Below are 23872 nucleotides of genomic sequence, written 5' to 3' on the forward strand. Positions count from 1 at the left end.
GGGGAGGGGGGACGGGGAGGCATGGGATGGAGTGCTGCCACCTTATGTCCCATGCTGCCGCTGTTCTGCCTCTTGCAGGGAGCGGGGTGGAGGAGCCAAGGCCAGTGCTGCTTGCTGCTGACCTCAGCTCCTCCACCCTCTGTCCAGTCCTCGGCCTGGCTTCGGAATCATGGCGGCACTTCCCCCCGCTTGGAGCACTCTGATTGTCTGTTTCCGTCAGCCAGACTTGGGCTTTTATAATATTAGAATGCTAAAGGAAAGTAACCACCTCTTTTATATCCTAATCATCACCCACAAAATGAACTCAGAAAATCTTAAACTTTTCTGAAGAGGATGGAAGTACGTCAGTCATAATAATACACATATCATCTGCAACTGCTTACATATACAAAAAAAAGTTATATCCAAGCATACATAAGAATTTACAGAAAGTAAATAACATGCTAGAAAATGAACCCTGAAGGACACTCTCCTGGCTAACAGAAGTGTGATACTCATCCAAAGAATCAGCCATAGCCATGAGAAAAATTTACCACTTGATTACAGCTTTGGAAAGAAAACCCTGTAACTAAGACATAGCAAAAGATTTAAAAAAATAGAAGATATATAAGAAAACATTAGTCAAAAGGCAAAAGCCTAAAATTAACTGCAAGGACTGTCCAGCTTCAGCTATCATTTTAACTAAATATGCAAGAGAAAAGAATGAACAATGGCTTGAATTAAATCATCATAGCCTGAACAAAGCAAGTTTCTTATATACCTACATGGAAACACATCTACATAGATGCATACAGCAAAACTTCAATAAATACCTGTATATATAGTTGCATGTAGCTGTACTGCATTTAAAAAAAAAAGTGTTATTTACCCATTTATAACTATTGTGCAAACTGTTCATGCACCAAATTCTAAGTAAGGAGTACTGCAAAAAAATAAACAATTTGTCTGTCAACAAAGAATTTTCCTTTCCACATGTTGGCGGCAACCTTGGCACTTATTTACAAGTTCATCTTTATATCTACTTAGAAATTTCTATGAAGATATGCAACTGCGTACCTTGGTCCTTAAAAGTCTGTGCAATCACAATGCCATCTTCTGGAAATTTAGCAATACTACAACCAGATGCGTAGTTCACTGAAAAACAGTAAGTGCAATATATAACGTACAAGCTAACAAGGACACTTTGCTCTACGTGCTTCAGGTATAAATATCAGCAAAATGACATACCTGAGTTCTCATATTTTGATTAAAATCACCATATAATCTGCACACCAAATGGGGATGTGAGTTTCATTTCACAGTTAGGGCACTTCCAAAGCATAGATTTCACTTACTTAACTTCATGTATTTCATAAGAATATTTGCCTATTTTAGAAGCCTAAATGAGAGGTTTACATTGATTTATCCTTTACAAACCACTGTTACACCCATATAATTGATTAAAAACAGTAACAAGGAGTTTAGTATTTGCAGTACAGTAACCCTGCAAGGTAGCACCAGTCACCACCTAACAAAAAAATTCCCTAAACAGAAGAACTTACGTTCTAAAATAGGACACATGGCATGTAGAAGATTCAAAGTCAAGACACCAACAAATGAAGCAACATGCCACAAGTCACTAGAGCCATGAAACAAACTCAGAGCTTCTAAGGTCAGTTCCAGTCTTTTAACCAGAAGTTCTCTTAATTACAAACTCGGACATTGAAACATAAATTTCAATCAATCTATTATGGGTGGAACTCAACTCAGAAGACTAAGAGGACAAGATGCATTAAACAACATTTAAAGATTATCTGACTGGGGGGTCAAAATAAGGATAGTTTTTGAAGTAACTGGAAATATAGAATTTTTAAAAAGAACACACCAAATAGTCTTTAAATAAAATGATAATAAACAATACAAACACAAATCAATACTTGATCTGTAAACTTTACCTCATTGTTTATTATATGGATATTAATTTAAGAACTTTCAGTAGGTTCTTTACACAAAATTTCGATGCAATTTTAGAACTGTATTATTAAACCACAAAAGCCAGAATGGCACCAATAACATACAATTCCTGAAAGTGTTAAATACTGTACTCCTTTACTTACTTTCATGGCCTGCCATGGTAAAATCACCTTCGTATAGTCCATCACTAAAGGCCATGTTCCAGACAGAAAGAAGATCATTGAGAGCTGGAATATTAGCACCTCCAGTATCAGGCATCCACCACTGCCTATAAAAAGTTTAAACATGGCACAGTTTGTTAGTATGTGGGGGAGTGTACACTCTGCTCAATAACAAATGAGGCGTATCTGCATGATATCCAGAATTCACTAAAACAAAAACAGAAGCAAGAATGTAAAACATGATTAAGTGACTTGTATTCCCAAATCCCACTGAAAGTCAATTTGAAAAACCCAAAATAAGTTAATTAATGAAAAGGAATTAGAATCTTAACATGTTCCAGCTTCGTAGTGTGCTTTAGAAGAGGACATAAAACATCTTATAAATAAACTCTTTGATAGATGCATGCTAGGTTTGGCTAGGATAAGATCAAATCATTTAAAAAGGTGGCTTGCTGTCAAAATGAAAAGTAACAGCCTTCAATAAATAAAATATTGTTTATCCAACAGTCAACAGGACAACTCAGGCACTATGCATCTCCTTGCTCTGCAACTCTCTGAAACTAATAGATGATTATCCTTAGTTATTTTTTAATTTTCAAACTACTAATTTTTCCTTAAATCAGAAGCAACAATACACTCTCCCCTTTATAAAATATAGGGAAACATCCAACACATTGAAATACTGGGTAATTTAGCCAAGTCATACCACCTGTATTCTATGTATTCATTGTTTTCTCTATCCTATTTACATCTGGAACACTTGCCGTCTTTAGATGAAGAACTTTATGTATGATATAATCTGTAAATGTCCCAAATATAAAGAGAAGAAAGAAAGCAATGAGTGTCCAAAGTAGTAAAATAATTGTCAGTTTTAGGAAGAATAGGAAAGAAATCATAAATTACAAACTATATGAATTGACTATGTTATCTGATATGAGAGGTGCCGATATTGATACATTGGTCTGATATCAGATCAGCACCAATATAAAGAAAATTGACTGCATTGGAAATCAGCTTTTTTTGTCTGATGTGGCCAATAAATGCCCAGTGGATGCATGCAGGGTGGAGCACAGGATAGAGCCACTGCTCGTCCAGGGGGCGCAGGGAGTAGGGTTGGCTCCCACCACTCTATGCACCCCAGGAGGGCATGTGCCCCTGGATCAGCTGATATGCCTCCTTTAAAATCAGCTATCATTAAATGGCCCAAAAAATCTCTATTGGTGCACCCCTATCTGATATTCTAATACCTTGGATGGCACATATAGGAGTTCCCCTCAGAAACCTCTTTGTTTTAAAGATAAAGGTAATTTTGCATTGCCAGCATTCTCTTCCTTATTCTTACTATGGAAAATACTGCAAATACTAAGCCAACACGACTGCAGTTCATTATAGTACCTTCCTTATAGGCAGCAATCGTGTTTTGATTCTCACAAGAACACAAAGAAACTCATACCTCGTATTTTCATCATAGAACTTGACTTTTCTCATTACTGAAGTATTGTACCAGTCACTGAATACTATGAGTGAGAGTCCGTTATCAACATCCCTCCTCAGTTTGGTGATTTCTTCAGGGAAATACTCTTCTTCACTGTCCACCATCAATAAAGTCCCTACGTAAAGGGAGCAAAGGAATTCAAAATGTCTGAAGGATCAATCAGTAGTGTTCTCTCTACTTTGAGACCTAACAGTGAGGCAGCATCAGCACAAGCGTTCCATGCTTTCAAGTTAATGCGTCCAAAATCTGATCTGAAGAAGCCACCCTGCAATCCCTGAAGAATGCTCCCTTGCCCCCCTTACACAGGAAGATACTGTATGGAGAGGGCAGGTACACTGTAGAGTGCACCACAGCCAACTGGGGGGTGGGGGGACAGACTCTACCAGAGCTGACCTGTACTAGACAATTCTATGGCTCTGCAGTAAGTAGCTACCCTACCCTCAATCCACGAACAGAGAATGCTATGGTGAAGCTTACTCTGCATAATTAAAAACAAATTTATGGTATTATCTTCTTACTAAATTTTATTCTACTGTGTTTTTTCCAATGTTCTCAATACCTTTAAAGCTCCTAAAGCAAGTTAATTAAATGCAAACAATGAAGTTCTCTGATACTTACCATATTGACTAGCATCAAAACATGTAAATGGAGAACCAAGAACCTCAACAAAATAGCCCATGCTTCTCAGGTGCTGGTACATATCCCTGAAGTTTGTGTGGATATGGTCACCATTCCTAATAAAAGTAAACAATAATACCACACAGAAACTTAAACTGAATCATTGTGCTATAGAATATCTTCTAGTCTACAAGTGGTATTTTCCAATCAGGATCTCTAGTTTTCCATCCGCAATCATTTTTGGATTCCAGGATTTTGCAGTTTCCACGAAAATTGCAAAATTGTGAATTGAGTAGATCCCTAATCATATTACATTAAATGATACAATCAAACTAACAATTGAGTTACTCACAAACTACATCTGCAATTTTTTTAGTTCTACTTCAGGAAAGCTACTACATTAAAAACATGCTCTTAGTTTTTTCTGCACACTGAAAAGCCAGTGAGAGCAGCTTCAGCTCTCAAGTGATGAAGCACATAAGCAGCACTATCTTTAGACAATTGCTGAAACCAGCCCGAAACAGCTCCTGGCCATTTGCAAAGAGCCCTTCTAAGAAAAAGACAGCATATCCCTATGCACCAGGCAGTTATTCAGAGGCAGCCATCCTGCACCCTAGTGTTTCACTGTATACTTCCTGCCACATACTGCCTGTAGCTCTCCCCTCTACTCATACCAGACACCAGGGTAAGCTCTCTTTTACCCTCATACAGACTCCTGTAGGTATGAGGAATCAATGAAAGGCATTTTTATTAGTCAGATCCACGCTAATGATTGAGTGCCAGTCAGAACTGTCCCTAAAGGGGGCGGATTGGGGAGACTGCCCCAGGCCCTGAGCTTTTGGGGGGCTCTACAGAGCTGGGAGGAATGGCCATGGCAACTCTTCACCACCACCACCGGCTTCATGCCCAGTCACTTGCTACCCCCCACCCCACTGCTGACATGGCCGCTGCAGGTGGTGGCAGCAGCTTCTTTGGGTCCAAGGCACATGGGACTGGAATGGGGATGGGGGCCCTGCATAGGTTGATCTGTCACGGGTCCTGCACCCTGCTCAGGTCAGCTCTGGTGCCAGTACAGACAGTGAACATTGCCTGTACTGACCTACCAGTAAAAGGGAGGCAAATGAGAAGTACCACACTCACATGTTAAAATAAAGGATAAAAAACAAAAAACAAAACAAAAGACTCTCATGGATTCTCCTCTCCTCCTACCCCCTCCCTTCACCTGTGTAAGCAAAACACCCTGGAATAGTAGACAAGATTAGGGATTATTTAGAAAATCTGGGTATTTTCAAGTCAACAGGGAGATGGGATGTATCCTCAAGTACTCAAGGAACCAGCTGAGGTAATACCAAAAGGCATTGGCTATTATCCTTGAAAATATCCTGAAGATCAAGCGAGGTCCCAATGACTAGAAAAAGTCAAATACAGTACCCATCTTTAAGAAAACGAAGAAAGAACTGTGGAATTACACACTGACCAGTCTGACCTTGACGCCTGAAATCTACTTCTAAGCACCTGGAGCAGAAGGTGATCAGGAACAGACATCTTGAATTTATTAAGCACAAGGCATGTCTGACCAACCTGATCTCCTTCTATGACAAGGTGGATGTAAATTAAGAGGAGGAGATGATGTACCTTGGCTTTATCAAGGCTCCTGACACTGTCTTCCATGACTTAACTTTCATTAGTAAGTTAAGGAAATACAATATAGGTGAAAACACTGTAAAGTGGATATGTAACTAGTCAGATCACCATGACAAACAAGTAGCCATTAATGGCTCAATGTCTAATCAGAAGACATATTTAGTGGTGTTCCTCAGAAGTCTGTCCTGGGTCCAGTCTTGTTTAATATTCCATGCTACGCCACCACCATCCCATGCTACTCATCCATGTGGATGCCAATGATACAGCACAGAGCTGTCCCGGCTGGGTCATGCAGGACTACAGGGCTCTGGAGGCTGAGGTCACAGATAGTATTTTCTTTGATCCTCCCAGTCACAGGACACAGGCTCCAGGGGGATAGGTGCATCGGTGAGGTGAATAGAAGACTCTGGTAATGGTGCCATCATGAAGGGGTTAGCTTCCTCAACCACAGTCTGCACTTCAGAGAGAGCAGACTGTTGGGAAGAAATGGCCTCCACCTCACCTGGAAAGGGAAGAATCTCTTATCAGCCAGAATGGCTGACCTTCTGGACAGGGCTTTAAACTAAGACCACTGGGGGATGGGCAGTCTATTAACAGTTCTGGCCCAGGTTAGGTCAGCTGCATTACCAATAAGTTGGGCAGCCCAAGAGAACCCACTCTGGCAACAGTCCAAGGAAAGGTCCCGTTTCACCCCTCAGGGAAGCACTGGGCTTCTCATGGCAGACTTAATTGCCTGTACACGAATGCCAGGAGCTTGAGAAATAAGCATGAGGAACTGGCCCTTCTCCTATGTGAAAATGGCTATAACTTTGTAGGGATTACAGAGACCTGATGGGACTCCACCTATGACTGGCTGGTGGCTTTAGAGGGTTACATCTTGTACAGGAGGGACCGTGTGGGGAAGAGGGGTGGGGGTGTTGCTTTATGTCATGGATCAGTTCACCTGCCTGCAGGTTGAGTTTTCTAACCAGGAAGGGTATCTTGAAACCCTCTAGGTCAAAACATGAGAAGAACATGGGGAGGGTGACATACTTGTAGGAGTCTACTATAGACCTCCCCACCAAGGGGAAGAACTAGATCGGGAATTCAATAGGAAACTGGTTGAAGCCGCGTACTCCTGGTGCATGATTGTCATGGGGGACTTGAACTTCCCTGACATCTCTTGGGATGAGTGCTCAGCCAAATCTGACAAGTCGCGTAGCTTTCTCACTTGCATTGATGATCTCTACCTAACGCAGGAGGTTGATGGGGCAACTAGGGGAGAGGCATTACTTGATCTGGTCCTGGCCAAAGGGGAGGACCTGGTAAGCAATGTGAGGATCGAGAGGAAGCTTGGTGACAGCGACTATGAATTGGTCACATTCGTAGTTCACCGAAAAGCAGGCAAACCCCTCAGTAAAACAGAAGTCCTTAACTTTGGGAAGGCTGACTTTTGCAAACTAATAGAATTGGTCAATCAGGCAATTAGAGGCCATACCCTCCTAGAAAAGGGAGTACACGAGGAATGGTTCTCGCTCAAAAACCATAACCCTAGAAGCACAGGGGAAAGCCATACCATCTTGCAAGAAATGCAGTCAATGGGCAAGGAAGCCCCTTGGCTGAACAAGGAACTGTTGGGACCTCATTAAACTCAAAAGAGAGGCCTACACCAGCTGGAAAACAGGAAGCAACCCCAAAGAGGACTACTCAGTACTAGCCTGCACCTGTAAAGAGTGGCTGAGAAAAGCCAAGGCACAAACCGAACTCAGGCTAGCTATGGGAATCAAGGACAACAAAAAGTCAGATATGTGGGAAGTTGAAAAAAGATCAAAAATAGCATTGGGCTCCTGTGAGATCCAACAGGGCAACTGACATCTGACTCCCAAGAAAGGGCCAGTCTCCTAAATGACTTTTTTGCATCTGTTTTTCACCCTCCCAGGAGGATCACACTTGCAGAAAAAACACAAACCATTCTGGGAGCAGGTGACAGTCCCACAAATTGATGTGGATCAAGTGAGGGAACACCTTGAGAAACTGGATATTCACAAATACGTGGGCGCAGGCAGAATGCACCCGAGAGTCTTGAAGGAGCTGGCAGACATCAATACATTCCACAAGATATATTTCAAATAGATACATTTCAGAGATACTTGAAAATTTGTGGCACTCGGGCGAGGACCCAGAAGACTGGAAAAGAGTGAACGTGGTCCCTATCTTCAAGAAAGGGATGAGGGATGACCCAGGGAACTATAGACCAATCAATCAGTCTGATGTACATCCCTGGAAAAATCCTGGAAAAAATTGCCAAGGGATTTATCAACACCAATTTAACGAAAGGCAAGCATCTGAATGCCAGCCAACATGGCTTTGGGACTGGCAGGTCTTGCCTGACCAACCTCATCTCCTTCTATGACCAGGTAACATGTGCCCTGGACAAGGGAGATCATGTGGACGTCGTATATCTGGATTTCAAGAAAGCCTTTGACATTAACCATGAGGACATCATGGGGAACAAACTGGGGAACTGTGGCCTTTATCATCTTATGGTCCAATGGCTAGGCAACTGGCTACGGGGTCAGACCCAAAGAGTACTAGTTGACAAAAGCAAATCAACGTGGCACAGGGTGACCAGTGGAGTCCCTCACGGCTCAGTACTTTGGCCAGTACTCTTTAACATCTTCATTAATGATCAGGATTCAGGACTCCGATGCAAACTGGCCAAGTTCACAGATGATACCAAATTATGGGGGAGGGCAGTCACATCGCAGGACAGGCTGAGGATACAGGCCGATTTGGACATGCTCTCAAGGTGGGCCAACCAAAACATGATGGCCTTCAATGTAGAGAAGTGTAAAGTGCTGCACCTCAGTATGAAGAACCCTCAACATACTTACAGGCTTGGTAGTGCTACACTCGCTAGCACCATTACCAAAAAGGACTTGGGGGTCTTGACTGACCACAAGATGAATATGAGCCACCAATGCTATGCTGTGGCTGACAATGCAAACTAAACTCGAGATGCATTGGTGGATGCACACCAAAGCAAAACCAGGGAAGTCACCCTCCTGCTTTACTCAGCCCTGGTGAGACTCCAGCTGGAGTACTGCATCCAGTATTGGGGCCCCCACTTCAAGAGGGATGTGGAGAAGCTTGAGAGAGTCCAGAGGAGAGCCACTCGTATGATCCAAGGCCTGGAGGGAAGGCCATACGAGGAGAGGCTGAGGGACTTGGGACTTTTCAGTTTGGAGAAGAGAAGGCTCAGGGGGGACCTGGTTGCGGCCTACAATTACATAAGAGGGGTACATCAAGACCTGGAAGAACACCTGTTCACCAAAGCTTCACCAAGGGATAACAAGGTCTAATGGCCATAAACTTGAGGAAGGCCAATTTAGACTAGACATAAGAAAAAAGTTCTTTACAATGTGAGTGTCCACGGTCTGGCAAGCACCTACTCTGGACTCTTTTAAAAAACATATGGATGTATATCTTGCTGGGGTCACTTGATCCCAGCTGACTTCCTGCTTATGGCAGGGGGGCTGGACTCAATCTCATGAGGTCCCTTCCAGACCCTAATGTATATGAAATCTACGAAATCTCTTCATTAATGATCTGAACTATGGGATTGAGTACTGTACATGCTTAGAAAAATTTGTGGATGGTAAGTTGGTGATAAACTGGAGAGACAGTCCAAAATAAAGCATATGAAATTTAGTAGGACAAATGAAAAGTCCTGCACTTGGGACAGAACAACTGCATGCCTAAATTTAGACTGGGGAACAACTGGCTAGGCTATAGCACTGCAGAGAAGGGATTCTTATGGACCATTAAATGAATAAGCCAATACTGTGCTCTTGTTGCAAAAATCCAATAGCATGCTGGGCTGTATGAACAAAAGTTTCACCTGCAAGTCAAGAGAAGCGATTGTGCTGCTGTATATTTGACACTGATGAGGCCTCACTTGGAGTACTGTGTCTATTTTTGAGGCCCTCACTTCAAAGAAGACATGGGAAAATTAGAGTCCAATGAAGGGCAATGAAAATGTAGAGAGATCTGGAAAACATGCCTTACACAGAAAGGATAAAAGAACTAGAATAATATAGTCTGAAGAAAAGACTGAGGTGAGATTCGATAACAGTCTTCAAATACCTGAAAGGTGGCTATATGGAGGATGGCAATAAGACCATTCTCTGTGGCTACAAGGGACAAGACAAGGAGAAATGCTCTTAAATTGCAGCAAAGAAGTTTATATGAGAAAGTGCTTTCCCAACATGAGGGTGGTTAAACACTGAAACAAGTTACACAGAGATGGTGGACTTTCCATCCTTGGACGTCTTACACAGGAGGTTAGACAAACTGCTGACTAGAAGGGTTTAGACAGGGATTATATAACCTCCTGAGATCCCCTGAGAGCCCTAATTTTATCTAATTCTAAAAACCTTGAAAGAGGAAAAATTAAATTTCCAAATAAATGTCATCCTTCATTTTTTTCTTTAAAAAGCTGGCCGTAATTTACTAATAAACCACAGACACAGGCCAGGAATATATTCTAGATTGCAGTCTTCCATGAAATTATTGCAAAGAATGATGCTGAAAATATACTAAATTCTCTAGAGGAACATGATAGAACATGCTATCAACATACAGTAGTAAGAAACAAAACTACAGGAAATACTGAGTATTTATCAATAAAATCTAAGATACACACCAGTCTAAGGGATCATTCTTCATCCTCAAATTATCCCTGGGGAAGTACCCTGGTGGATAACGGAGATTATGATATTGATCCCAAAGGACTCGCTTACTACGAGGAGGGGTGGGAATAATCTTTACTTTTACTGGAAGCTTCACAGTTGAAGTCTGTTCTGCACCATTTTTAGACTGAAAGAGAAAACAAAAACAAAATAATTTTTTCCAATACACTGTTCATAGTTTTATTTAAACTTCCAAAGGTCTAAAATTAGAACTTATGTTCCACCTTTATTTGGCAAGTCTATCCACTACACTGAGGATCTAGTTTCCTATGCCAGTGCCAAAAATGGCAACTAAGAGGTCTAAACCAGTATAAGTAACACTGTGCTCCAACACTTTTTCTATACTAAGTGAAAGCATACCCAGAAATCAAAATATAGTACTGTTTGCTTTACACATTTGACATTTTAAAGAGTTTTCAAGAATTTGAAGAGCTCTTTTGAAGGGAGAGAATTAAATTCTATTCATTAGCAACCCCTTTTTTCATAAAAAGTACTTAATTTTATATTAGTTTAACCTCACTAGGGATTTGGTCATGTGGGCAGGTTGTTTTTTTTTGGTTAAGAGCATTCATTTCATGGCTTGATCGTGCTCTCATCTGTTAGTCCATTCTTCAATAATCTCTTCCTCTCTGATCACAAATCAAATGGTATTTTATCTTACAGAATTAAAGTAAACACTTAAACATTGATATATCACATGAGATAATTATAACACAAGGAAAGCTTACTTCATTTTCTGCAGGGGATGATATTGTGATCATAACATGACCTTGAGCAATGCCTTCCCAAGATGCTGCTTTCTTTGCCACAGAGATGGATATTGCTAGATATCCTGACCAAGGCCATAACACCAGGGAATATGAGAAAGCCACTTCAATATTATCCCCATTTTGTGGTAAATAGGGCTGCCAGTCTGGCTGCAGAGTGAAAATAAGAGGTGTTAGTAAACATTCAGGAATGTTGGTGAAAAGATTTGCAATGCAAATACACTATACTTTGCATATACTGTTTAAAATCTAAATAATTTTTTAAATTAAATTGTGCTAAATGAACATAATCAGAAATCTAGAAGCCAGCTATCAAGTACTCCCTGCACCAATTATTTAGACCATGGGTGTTCAACACCTGGCCCACAGAGCCCTGTTATCAGGCCTGCAGGGCTCCTCAGGAGTCCAAGAATTTGGCAGTGGAGAAGGGGTGGCAGTTAGCTGCCATTCCCCTGCTGTCAAATTTCTGAGCCTGAAGGGGGAGCCCCAAGGGCTAGATAGCATGGCCCTGTGTGCTAGATTGAGCATATGGAGCCAACTTGTGTGGCCTTCTGCCACCCAAGCCAAGAGAAGTGGCATGACACCTGATCCTGGCATGCTGGACCTAATCTGGCCCACAGGACCAAAAGATTGAGGGCCACAGAATTAGACTATAAGCACTGCGGGGCAGAGGCTGTCTTTAATCAGTTTCTGCACTGTGCTCAGCAAAAATGGACTGGTTATTTTGGGGCCCTGCATACTAGAATAGTAGATACAACACAGCAGTAGAAAGGGTGATGCCTAAGGCAGCTCTATTCAAGTTATGATGGTCTGATTGTTAGCTTTGGCTGTATTACTGAGAGGTGGCAATGTAACTTTGAAGGAAGCTTCAATTTTGGAATAGACTAGGAATTGCTCAATAGCACTGTATCTTATAAAATGTTTCTATTCCTAGAAGACAATTCTGCGTAATGGCAACATTAAAATACATTCTGACCCACAAAAACTAAGATCATTTACCTGCAATTTACACACACTAACAACTGTAGGTAACTTGACAGTCTTTGCAGAAGGTCCTGAGAAAGGTCAATACTCAGATTTTGAACCATAATGGAGAATATACAGATTAATGACCCTCCACTGAGACTGCTCTGCTCCAGCACAAGAAAACAACATAGGCATGATCAGCTTGAGTACCCTAACGCATTAAAAGGCTTGTCAGGAATATAAAGATGACTCTATATCATATTATTCAAATTAGAAGGGTTTTTACAGAGCTAAACCAACAATAAGAATTAACCCCAGTGCAATCTTTAGAGAACAGATGTTACCAGTTTACTATGTCTACTTTCATTAAGTTGATACCGTCCTTTTAAAAATAAAGGAAACGAAATGAGGCACCCTTCCTAGTCAGAAAATTTATTCTGCTAGAATTATGACTGAAATGATCTTCACTAAAGAACTATTTTGCAACAGTACTTTAATGTGGCATGCTATTTTTCCAAGTCATGCATAAGTCTTACCTTGTCTACGATTCTCCCAGTGACTCCCATACCATTAAGAATGGTAACATTAACAATGGTCGGCATTCCTCCATAGTAAATAGGTTGGGAGCAATAAGGCCACATGTAGGGGCACTCCGTCAAGTCAATATAGCTGGGACTCAAACTAAAATAAATGCATACATACACGCATACAGTTAAATAAATACCTTTGTATTCATACAACTGGAATATTAAATAGAAGCAAAACATGCAAATTCTAGTCACTCTTACTGCTGTTATCGAGATATTTAAAAAAAAATTAAAAACCAACATGAATAACATGATAAAGCTGGGTGTGAAAAAAATTCACTCTCTATTTTAGAAGGAAAGAAAAAATAAACAATTTAGCCCAGAAAAATGATCTTGCAATGTCTAGCTAAAACTGAATTATTTATCTATTTTATTGTGCTACTCAAAAGATTATTCTTAATGCTATATCAAATCTTCCACTACAAACCATGAGGTTTTAACTGATCCAGAAAAAGAAGGAAAAATTAGAAGTTTTCATAAGAAAGAAGAGACAAGTTCACACTCTTGGTCTCTAATTTTGGGGTTATTACAGTGGTTTCTGACCGAAGACTTTTCATTTCATAGATTTCATAGACATTAGGGCTGGAAGGGACCTCGGAAGATCATCGAGTCCAGCCCCCAGCCCAAAGGGCAGGAATGTCAGCTGGGGTCATAGGATCCCAGCAAGATAAGCATCCAGTTTACTCTTGAAGGTGTTCAATGTAGGTGCTTGAACCACCTCCAACAGCAGGCTGGTCCAGACCTTGGGGGCTCAGACAGTAAAGAAATTCTTCCTTATGTCCAGCCTGAAACGGTCTTGCCGTAGTTTATAACCGTTCGACCTCGTCATCCCTTGGGGCGCTCTGGTGAACAAACGTTCCCCCAGAAACTGGTGGTTGCCCCTGATAAACTTATAGGTAGCCATCAGGTCATCCCTGAGCCTGTGTTTTTCCAGGCTAAAGAGCCCCAAGGCTCTCAGCCTGTCATCGTAAGTTCTGTTTTCCTGACCTCTGATCATTAGACTTACAGTAATAATCGTAAATTATGTGCAAGTTCATTAGACTTGATTAGACTTGCATATAAACTTACAATTTTGAAATTCTAAGTTATATGCAAGCTTTTCTCACAATGTAGACTATTTAGCTGAACAATACACATGGAACTTTCTTTTGAAAGAACAAAAGGATACTACTTAACTAATAATGAAAACCAACCTGGCCTGTGGTTTATAGCTACTGAGAATCTGATAAGCTCTAAGAAGATCCAGTTTGCCATGTCCTTGTTCAAACATGTTTACGCCAGGAAGCCTACGCGCTGATGCAATGAGAGCCTGCTTCATGCTAGCTGGATTCACCATTTCACGCTTCTGAATTGTGCTAAATTGAGAAATAGTTATTAATATTAGATTTGGCAAGTCCTGTTCTGGTCTTATCAAGTATAAAATGATAAAACAAAACAACATATTCTAATCCAGGGGTGGCCCACCTGTGGGATTGGCAGCCTCTGTGTGAAACACTTGGAAGACTGAGGAGGAACAGGGAACACAGACACAGGTAGGGCAGGGAGCAGAAAGCAGAGCAGCCAATTAGGCATGGGAAAGGGATGTGAGTGGCATATGGGGAAGGTGTGAAGCTAATCTGTTGTGTATCTGCCATAAAAGCTTGCCCCCACTGCTTTAATCTGTTCATTTTGAAACAACATAAAACTGGCATTTAGTCTGTACATAATAGTTACATTAGAGAATATTTCACAAGTAATTTTTCAACAGAACTGCAGAAGGTGAAAATGAAACATTTTCCTGTATGTTTGAAGACTCACATTCTCAACATTGCCCTAAGAATTGAGCATATTCAATCAACAATATTTTGAGACAAAGTGATATCTTAGTCCCTGTCTGAAGTCTCCTGAAGTTTGAAACCTGGAGCCCGTTTTGTTGTAAAGCTAAACCTTTAGAGCTTTCTCCCCTTTCTGCCAATAAAAAATGGATAATAGAATACAACAAAATAGAATATTTATTCAATTCCATATATCTATTAGGCCCAAGCTTCTCCTCCATAGAATTAGATTTTTCTTGAGACGAGTTAACATTTCAAATTGAAGAACTATATCACAATTCTTCAAAGTTAGCAGCCACGCAGAAAATAATGGTTAATGAATATGCTTCTCACGGTCGTTACAAGCTGTGAATCAAATGTCGCTAAGATCTGTACTTAATCTGTATTTATCATTCAATAATTACCTGACTAGCAAGGTGACAGCACCTGCCACTACAGGAGAGGCAACACTTGTTCCAGATAGGGAGCGGCAGCCACCCTTCATACCAGAACCTCTTACTCCTGAGCCATAAGTAACAATGTCAGGCTTCACTCTACCATAACCTCCAGGAAGTTCCTGTTAAAAAATAAACAAGTTATCCTTTTTTTGTCTAGGCTTGAGTATCTCAGACGTCTGCAAAATTAATTACTGGGCCATTCAGAAATAATTACATTATCAAAAAGAACGATCTGAAGTTAATTAGTTAAAGGAAAATAAATGCAAATTAATATAAAATGCATTTCTTTCTGTCCCTTCTCCTTTAATACAAAAATAAGGGGATATTTAATGAAAATAAAAGATGGGAAATTTAAACCTCATAAAAAAAAGACAGTACAGTGTATGATTACTAGACTGTGCAACTCAAGGATCAGCAACTTTTTTTGGGTTGAGAGCCAAAAACCCAGGCAACCTGGACTTCAAAGATATTGGCATACCAGGGGCAGGCAGTGGGGTAGTTGCAAGAGGCCCAACCCTTACTGTGGCAAAGCAGCCCCAGCCCCTTCCCCGCTGTGCTCCCTGAGGCATGCATGCAGTTGCTGCCAACGAGCTGAGCCAGGCCCACTGCAGCCGCTCGTAGCCATGCGGCTGCATGCTTCAAGTAACCCAGGCACTGGGCAGGCCTGTGCTGCTCTCCACGGAGTGGGGGTTGGACTGGCAGTGCAGCTCGGCTCAGCCCACCAGCACTTGGGTGTAGGAAAAGGAGCTCCCTGGGCCAGGATAGCAGATCCCTGCCCACAAGCACCTTCCCTTGGGCCCATGGCCAGGCTGAGGGCTGCCCCATCCTGTCCTCAGGGCTATAGGTCAAACCTAGTGTGTGACCCCCCTGGGACACAGCTCCCTCAGCCACCATGTGGATGACCTCTACAGGGGGAGGACATGTGGATGAGAGCAGTAGAGCCAGAGCCACCTGGTTAGAGTTCTCCTGAGCACGTCTGCTGAGTTCAAGCAGCTCGCCTTGCCCTTTGCAAATGGACCTAGCACCATGGGGATGTGCCCCCTGTGGGGATGCCAGGCTTTGCGGGTGCACAGTCCCCAGCCCCTTCCCTGTGGTGCTCCCCGAGGCATGCATGGCAATGAGCTGGGCCAGAACTCCGGACTGCAGTGCAGCTGCTTGTAGGCTCGCGACTGCCTGCTACATCCAGCCCTGGCTCTGGGCAGCTACTGCCTGCCATAGAGCCTGGCCTGCTCACAGCAGGGCATGCAGCTTCCCTGCCGCAAGCAGCCTGGGGTCTGCAGCTGGTGGTAGCTGCCCAAAGCCTGGGTCGGTTGTGGTGTGCCAAGCAAAATGACCTCATGTGCCATGCTCTGGCATGCATGCTGGGGTTGCCAACCCCTAGTATAACTCATTAGGACAGGAGCTGCTGAGACCAAGAACGCAATGTTTATCTACATAGTAAATCTGTACCTATTATGCCAGTTATAATAATTATAGTAATCAAACTTTTTTCTACTTAAAACTTCCTCCAAAATGACACCAGCTAAACCAAAAAAGGCAATTTGCTTTGGAAAAAGTGGGTTTATAAATTCATAACTGTAGGAATTTAAAGGGAAAAAAGTTTTACTGATCTAAACTGTGGCGTGAATGAAGATATGCCCCTGACAAACTGAAGTAGATGGACAAATCTCAATTAATACAGCAATTCTCACGTGATTAAACTAGCCTAAATGTGGTTTTGTTAATAATTCAGGAAAAAATGTGAGAAAACTTTATGAATTAGAAAAAAAAAAAAATCAGGAGACAAGCCTGTGAAAAAATTCATGTGCTTATCTTTTTTTCACATACATAAAGTAGGGATCCTGCATATCTTTTCCCAGGACCTAATAGCTAAAAATAAATATGTAATAATGGGTGGATTGTAACCAATCCTGTGGCATGTACAAGTGTGATGAGAATAAGGAGAAAGAACAAGAAACCTCCTCCTGTCTACATAGTATGTAGAGAGGTTTAGTTCTTGTGCCTCCAATTCAAAAATGGCTCAAGAATAATGCCAGCAACTGATGCAAGCTCACACTCAAAAGTTAAAAAGGAATAAGCTAGTGGCCCCAACCTCTTCTTCATTAACAAATGCCTTTTTACGGCCTTACTTTTATAATCTAAAATATAAAAAAAAACTATTGAGTTGATGTCAGTTTGTGTTTAGAACAGGTATTCTGTCAGTTTACACATTTTAATTAGAACCACTGAAGTTTGAAACTTTTAAATTTTCTCTTTTCCTCCATCAGCCAAACTTCATAAACTTCTGTTAATTCCATTAAATCCCAGAAACCTGCATTTACTGGAACCTAAACTGATTAAGCTAAACAGAGTAACTTACCCAAGTGGTCATACCCCTAGATGAGAAACGAGCAATATTATCTTCAAAGTCAATTCCACCTACTCCAATCACATCCATCTGGTCTGCAGGGTTATTGAGAGTGCTAAAGAGGAGGAGGAAATAGAGTCCATAAATACAACAGGCATGTACCTAGCAGAGTTCTCCATGGTTATGTTTAAATTCCACAGATGTGATAACAGATACTGTTTGATAGTACGGTCACTTATTTCACAAACAATAACTTTTCAAGCAATACCTAAAATGATCAAAGCATATCCAGAAAACAGGCAATGATTACATATTACAGCATCATGTCAAAGGGGCCAAATTTTAAAGTAGCAATCATTTTAGACGCCCATGTTTTTGCATTCCTTAAAAGCTGAAATTTGCCAATGCAAACATCTGTTGATACTCAAAAGTAAGGAAAGACTTTTCTTTTCACGTTTTGCAAACCCTGTGAAAACCGAATCAATTAAATTTATCCAGCTATATTCAGGAGCTTATTTGTGAAGCACAGAGTGAAAGTGGAAAAAACAGCTTAACTCAGTTTACTCTTGATAGACGGATTAGCATTTGACTAATGATTTTCAAGAGGAGAAAATAATCTTTTTAAGAAACTTACCCATATAAGGGGCCATCATTGCCAATAGCAGAAACCATGATCACATTGTTAGCTGTCAGCTCCCATACCTGCAAAGCCAAAAAACAGACACTTAAAACAACATACTGAAGTCAAAAAGCTTTTGGGGTTGCTTTTTTTGGTTTGTTTTTCTGTTTTAGAACACTAATCAATTGCACTGGTATAATGGCAGCAATTTTCTTACATCTACAACCGTCATCTTAATGTTACTTGCAACATACACCCTATTGATAGTTTTAGTAATACCTGTCAGCCTCCAGGTTAACTATTACAGAAAAAAAAACTTTTTATTAATGCAGAGCAAGAGCTTAAGAAAGCTACATGATGTGCATTTAATATCAAATATAAAATATTATAATATCAGCAATACACTGCTGGCTGTACTAGCTCTGTTTGCACTGTTGTGAAATACCAGCTTTATATTATGAAATATATATTCACAGACCTGAGGGCACGGGCAGATAAACTAACTGCAAGTTATAAGAGAGCAAAATTTTCCTGTACATCAGCTGCTCCATGGCAACTGCTCATGTGCTCTTACCATTAGTAGATGGAAAGCTACACCGAGGTGTTTTAACCCTCAATAAAAAGCGTACAGTAAAACCTCACCGCCTAGACCCTCAGTCAGAGTTAAGTCCTGCTAAACAGCATTCAAATTTGGTTGTCAGACTAAAATTCAATTCTAATAATTCAGAATACATAAAAAAAAAAAAAAGAAAAAAAAAAGAACTGTACCCTTCCTCATTAGCCATTTCTAAAGTATACTTTTGATTCAGTTAAATTAATTCAGTGCTTTTGAAAGACAGGCTGAAATAACCAAAGAAACTGAAGTTGCATTCTGCAGAATTTATGTACCAGTTCTGTCAGTTTTTAGTGCCTTGTGAGCTCCTTCTATATTTGCTAAATTTTATATTTTTAAATTTTATATTTAAACTTTTTATATTTGCTATATTTGCTAAAACAGATCTTTTTTTAAATGCAGATTTATTAGGGGACAGACTTGCAATCAAATAATCCAGCCTATTATTTCAATTTAAATCAAAATTGCTCTTAAACAAATTTTAGATAAATTTATTGTAGACAAAAACGGTTGAGAGATGATAGATCCTCAAAACCGCTTAAATATTGCACTTTATCTATTGACACCAATTTGTGAATTATATAATTTTATTATCTGGTTTATGTTTTGATCCTGTTCATGCTAACCCCTTGACGAAACATCAGGGAAACCTCTAACTCAGGGGTGGGCAATTATTTCAGCTGAAGGGCTGCTTAATGAGTTTTTGCCAGCTGTCAAGGGCCACAAGGGTAGCCCCACCCCTTGACAGATGCCTCACCCCCATCCTGAAGCCGAAAGTCTGACCCCAACTCCTGATCTTTTCCCCCTGAAAGCCCCTCCCCTTGCCCCAGAAGTACTCCTTTTAAGAGAGGGAGAATTGCAATCTTGAAACTGTAAAAAAAAAAAAAAAAAAACAAACCACACACACAAATCATATATTATTTAAATAAATAAATAAAATCAAACATCTACTGTAACTTATTTTTATTTTATTTTAAAAAATATTTTGTTTTGATTTATGCGCATTTGCATTGTGTGTCTACAGGCAACTGCATAATAGCTCAAAATACAGTCTTACTCTTGTATATTGTATGGGAGGTAAGAAGGGTGTGTGTGTTCTAGGTTATGCTGGGGGGTGAGGTATGTGGAAGTATGAGAGTATGGTGGGAGGGTGTGGGAGTGTGTGGGGGAGAGGGGGTCCTCCGAGTCCCCAGCTGTGCCAGAGTGGAGCCAGTCCTACAGCACACAGCTCCCTGTGCTCCCCACCCCAGTCCCTAGACACAGGTGGCAGCAGTGTGCGGGGCCAACCTCACCCCAGCTCCGGCCCCTGGCTGCACATGGCAACAGCATGCAGGGGCCAGTACCACCGGGCCCAATAGTGTGCAACTCCCACATTCCCACCCAAATCCCCAGCCACATGTGGGGGCAGGGAGCGGGGCCAGCTCCACCTGGCCCCATAGCTGCAGCTCCCACACTCCTGCAAGAGTCCCTGGTTGCACATGGGGGCAGCATCTGGGGCCAGCTCCACCCAGCCCCACAGCGTGCACCTTCCACACACCCACCTCAGTCTCCAGCCACACGTGATGGCAACGTCAGGGTCACCCCCATCCAGACCCATAGTGCGCAGCTCCTGCAGCATGCAGGGCCTGCCCAGCCTGCCCCATAGCACACAGCTTCTCATGCTCCTGCTCCATTTTCCCCAGCAGCCCTGGCCCCAGCCCAGTGAGGCCTGTACCTGTATTCCCAGTCTCACAGGCAGAGGTTGGGAACAGACTTGGGATGGCCAGGCACAAGCTCTGTCAGGCAGAGGCTTCTTGTCAATGGTGCCGCCTGGCTCAGGGCTTGGGTGGGTCAGGCCAGGCTGGGGTGGGGGTAGTCGCTTAGCAACCAGCACCTGCTGCAGGGACATGCTGGCTTGCAAAGGGGCAGCCCAGGGCCAGGGCTTATGGAGGGGGCCTACGGGCCAGATGGAACTGCCTGATGGCCAAACTTGGATCCTTGGGCCATTTTTTGCCTGCCCTCAGTAGCAACATGTAGGCCCCATGACAGGCAGTGCTCCCTGCTTAGGCGACAGGCAGTGGGGGCAGGAGGGAACACTGGTGCCTCCCCTGCGAGTGCTGGCCAGGGAGTGGGGGCACACAGCCCCCAGTTGGTGAGATCAGCCACAGGGGGACTCACCCCCGCCCCCCAGTTGCCGACTGGCCTGAGCTGAGCCCTGCCCCAAGGCCCACATTTAATGCCTCCTGCTGGAGCAGCAGTAGTACCTGGGCCAGCTGCACAAGGACTGCTGCCACTTCGAGGAAGTGGAAGGGGCTGAGAGATAACTGTTTGCCTGCCTGCTACCTCTGGGAATCCTCACCCCCAGCTGTTTTTTTCTATACTGTGCTGGCTTTTACTGCTCAGACCTGGTGAAGCTACCTACCTGCTCACATAAAAAATGCTGCAGAACTGGGACCTTTAAGGTGAGCATTCTAAAAATACATTTACCACTGTTTTTGCACTAACCTTATCAACAAAAGGATGATCCATGAAGTCTGGTCCACCGATACTAAGGTTTAACACATCTATCTTCTTTAAGATGGCATAGTTAAAAGCATCCAGAAACCAGGATGTATAGGAGACCTGTTTAAGAAAAGAAAACAAGCCACACCTTGAAAAATCAAATGACAATAAAATGAATTGGGCAGCAGGCACAGAAAACTAAGGGTAGGAAACACACAAAACAACAAGTATTGAGTTTTTCAATTAAAACTAAGGGTAGGAAACACACAAAAGAACAAGTATTGAGTTTTTCAATTAAAATTTTTAAAATTAAAAATAGAAAGCGAGTGTCAACAGCTCTGAATGAAGGAAATTTTCATGTTTTGAATTAAGTGAGGTGGATCATTCAAAACACATGAATGAATTAGGGGTACACCGACAGAAATTTTGGAAGGCTGATACCGATAGCAGATTTTTAAGGAGGTATATAAGCCAATACTGATCCGATTTCCGATACACAGCCCTGCAGCTTGAAGAGCAGCATGCAGCTGCTAAGTCTGTTGTGGTAGAAGGGAAGGGAGGAGGGAAGATGCGTGGGGAGAGGCAGATCAAGGCTCCTGTGGTGAGGAGGGAGTGGGGCTGGAGCAGGCACAGAACTGAGCCACGGCTCGTCTGGGAGGCATTGGGGGGGCGGTTCCTGCTGCTGCGCACACCCCAGGAGGCATGGGGGGGAAGTAAGGGGGGGTAGGCGCCCCCAGATCTGCACAGGGCAGGGCAGAGTGAAGCTGTGGGCTGGGGCAGCCAGGGCTGGACTCTTCTTGGTGGGGGCTGAGCTGGGATGCACTTGGGACACCCCAGTGAAAGGTGGGTTGGGGCACCGTAACCCCTAGCCCCCACAACGGTGGGTAACCCCTTTGTTTGTAGGGCTTGGAGAGAAGACCCCGAGAGACAGGGGCTAGAGACTCGGACCTGATTGAGAGAGTACCTTCGACTGGCCCATGCTGGGGCCAAGACCAGGATGGTCAAAAGGGCCAGGGACCCACTGCAAGGGACACGCAAGAGCCAAGGGCCTGGGGTTCCAACTGGCCTGCAGGTGGGCCAGGGCTGGTAGCCAAAGGTGCCGGGAAGACCACACCCAAGAGGGGAAAATAGTTTCAGGGATAGGCTGAATGAAGACAGGGTAGGCCGCCTGAATGCAGGGGTCCTGAAAGAAGGATTCTGGGGCCCAATGTGGGGCCAGCGATGACGAGAACACCTAGATGCCATCGGCAAGGCTTGGGCTGAGGTGTAGGGGAGGAATGGAGCTGCAGATAGTGCCCCCTGGCATCGGGGCAGTAAAGGGGCAGCCTCCGCTAATTAACATTAATTAATTATTGACATCAAGGCATGGCAGGTGAGAACACAGGCGGTTAGCCCAGGAATAGGTGGGCAGGCCACTCTGAGAACAGCCCTGAGCAGGCCCCCTGTTACAGGGCACATGCCCACCCCTTCTCCCCCCACCCCACAGGTGCGTGCAGTGGTGGGAACCACCCCCTGGATGAGCCACGGCTGTTCTGTGCCCTGGCCCAGCCCAGCTGGGCAGCACCTACCCCAGCCCCTGCCTTACTCTCTCCCTCACTGCAGGGCCTTGATCTGCACCCTCCCACCCATTCCACCACAACAAACTTACCAGCTACATGGGCTGTTTTTCTCACTGCCTACGTGCTGCACTGCAGCTGCGTGCATGCACGGGCATTCATCAGCCAAATTATCAGCCACATCAGGCTGATTTCCAATACAGTCAATTTTCTTTATATCGGTGCTGATCCGATAACAGACCAATGTATCGGTGCACCTCTAGACTGAATAACTTCTCTCCATAAAATGAATTAGTTCAAAGCCCATAGGAATATGCAAGATTTGTAAGGCAAAAAGGCTTGAATGAAAATAAAATATTTACGCTGTTTACCTGATTATTTGTGAAGACTCTAAAAATGTGCAGCTCAGCATTAGGGGCAAATCCCTGGCATTCCCGCATGCTTGCTATCACACCAGCTACAAAAGTCCCATGTCCAAGGCCTGTGCCATGTAAACAGTAATATAAAGTCAATAAAAGCAGGTGCTGGAGGCCAAATGACTTCATCAATTTATTCCTAATAAAACAGAATTCATGTGCAAATGCTTTCATCTTTCATTCTCAGAGGCCTACGTTTATTTTTAAAAACCACAGATACGACAGTCCAAAAGATTCTTAACCACAAAAATGTCTATAACTGAAAATATAGTGAAACTCCAGTCCCACTGAGGTTTGCTGCTTACTTCCATGATGCCAGATTTCTAATAATGGGCAGATAGAGAAGAAATAGAATCTCTCTTGGACAAAAGATGTTTTCTGCTAGACTGTCCCTTTTCCTTTATTTTTCAATAAGTAACATTTCAAACAGAAGGTTAAAAACTGGGAAAACTACATCATACTGGAAAAAGGACATATGTTCCGAAGTCCACATTTAAGCTCTGTTTATAACTTCTGGAGTTACATATGACAGACTTAAGGAAACTTAACACACGATCTTCTGAACTATTGAGTCTTTATACCATATCAATCAGAAAGTACCACTTACATCGGTAAGACTTCGCCACATTCTGTTCCATGTATAATTAGACCTTATTATACATGAAGAA

General features: G+C 42.6%; 1 protein-coding gene across 2 annotated transcripts in view; it reads right to left on the reverse strand.

Annotated features, from left to right (window-relative positions):
* MBTPS1 (membrane bound transcription factor peptidase, site 1) overlaps nt 1-23872 on the reverse strand; it is a 58414-nt gene that overhangs the window by 18989 nt on the left and 15553 nt on the right. For both annotated transcript variants that reach the window (XM_019505754.1, XM_019505755.1), the window contains exons 6-18: nt 23160-23269; nt 21236-21352; nt 18154-18221; nt 17532-17634; nt 15140-15291; nt 14115-14276; nt 12871-13015; nt 11330-11518; nt 10556-10728; nt 4228-4343; nt 3568-3724; nt 2097-2221; nt 1057-1134 (exon numbers count right to left, since the gene is read on the reverse strand). In XM_019505754.1, coding sequence (XP_019361299.1) covers nt 1057-1134; nt 2097-2221; nt 3568-3724; nt 4228-4343; nt 10556-10728; nt 11330-11518; nt 12871-13015; nt 14115-14276; nt 15140-15291; nt 17532-17634; nt 18154-18221; nt 21236-21352; nt 23160-23269 — 1695 coding nt within the window. The remainder of the gene's footprint in view (nt 1-1056; nt 1135-2096; nt 2222-3567; nt 3725-4227; nt 4344-10555; nt 10729-11329; nt 11519-12870; nt 13016-14114; nt 14277-15139; nt 15292-17531; nt 17635-18153; nt 18222-21235; nt 21353-23159; nt 23270-23872) is intronic.

This window comes from Gavialis gangeticus, unplaced genomic scaffold (genome assembly GCF_001723915.1).
Source record: "Gavialis gangeticus isolate Ggan-Ray unplaced genomic scaffold, GavGan_comp1, whole genome shotgun sequence".
Classification (NCBI taxonomy): domain Eukaryota; kingdom Metazoa; phylum Chordata; order Crocodylia; family Gavialidae; genus Gavialis; species Gavialis gangeticus.